At 63.2% G+C, this 975-nt stretch overlaps 2 protein-coding genes across 2 annotated transcripts in view; one reads left to right on the plus strand and one right to left on the minus strand.

Annotated features, from left to right (window-relative positions):
• Positions 1 to 129: 129 nt before the first annotated feature.
• On the plus strand, positions 130 to 814 carry ACA1_088330 (uncharacterized protein; the record flags this gene model as incomplete). The annotated part of the gene is made up of 2 exons (XM_004338573.1): positions 130 to 421; positions 528 to 814. 2 exons carry the CDS (start codon positions 130 to 132, stop codon positions 812 to 814), a joined length of 579 nt encoding a protein of 192 aa, XP_004338621.1.
• Positions 815 to 897: 83 nt separating this feature from the next.
• The window catches only part of ACA1_088340 (shortchain dehydrogenase/reductase SDR, putative), a gene marked incomplete at both ends in the record, with an annotated part of 913 nt that continues 835 nt past the window's right edge, over positions 898 to 975 (minus strand). Inside the window, one exon of the mRNA XM_004338574.1 lies at positions 898 to 924. Coding sequence (XP_004338622.1) covers positions 898 to 924 — 27 coding nt within the window. The remainder of the gene's footprint in view (positions 925 to 975) is intronic.

Consider the following 975-nt stretch of genomic DNA (forward strand, 5'->3'; position numbering starts at 1 on the left):
AAGAAGTACTTCAAGGCCTTCTACGGCGGCCCCGTGGGTCTGTCCGAGCTCTACTGGCTCAGCAAGGCCGAGCCGACCTCGCTCCCGCCCGCCGAGGAGGTCTACCCGGGCCTCTACCACGGCCGCAGCATGGCCCTCTTCGATTGGAACCGCGAAGCCGACGCCGCCGTCGGCGACGAAGCGGCCGCCACGACCAAGCGAAGAGGGAAAGGGGAGAAGAAGGAGAAGACGAAGGAGAAGGCGAAGATGAAGGGGGAGGAGGAGAAGGTGAGCGAGGCAAAGGGGGAGGGGGGTGGTGCGGCGAGGATGCGGGTGGAGCCGAACGCGCTGGAGGGGAACATCTGGAGCGACCCCAGCACGAAGCTCTTCTTCGGCCGCGCCGGCTGGACTCCCGGCCAACTCGAGAGCGAACTCCAAGAAGGTGAGCTCCACCTACGTCTTCTCTTGAAGCGCTTCTTCACTCAGCGTCACGAGTTCTCCGTGCAATCTGCTTGTCGTGTGTCGTGTGCGTGTGTGTGCGTCGGCAGGGACGTGGTTTGTGGCGCAGCCGGAGGGGACCGAAGTGGTGTTCCCGGAGCCGCCTCTGTTCAGTGCGACGAGCATGCCACCGGGGAGCGTGGTCGATGTGGCCGACCGCGACAAGCAGTCGCAGATGTGGGCCGACGTGCTGCGCGACATGGGCGGCCGCTACGCTCCGCTCGCCAAGTTCGCCCTGCCCACTCTGCCTCCCGGCGGCGGCGACGAGGAGGACCAGGAGAGCCTTCACGGAGATGAAGGTGACGACGAAGATGAAGATGAAGACGACGAGCGCTGAAGGCAGATGCCACCCAATGTACATACAGTGAGCTTGATCACCTTGTTTATTGCACACACCGCGCAGTTGTACATGGCAGCACTTTACAGGGCTTCCCTGTGGTGAACGAACTGCACACGCACCACCGACACACCGCATGAGTTGCCACTCTTCAACGACAG

The sequence above is a fragment of the Acanthamoeba castellanii genome, assembly GCF_000313135.1.
Source record: "Acanthamoeba castellanii str. Neff unplaced genomic scaffold scf7180000084639, whole genome shotgun sequence".
NCBI lineage: Eukaryota > Discosea > Longamoebia > Acanthamoebidae > Acanthamoeba > Acanthamoeba castellanii.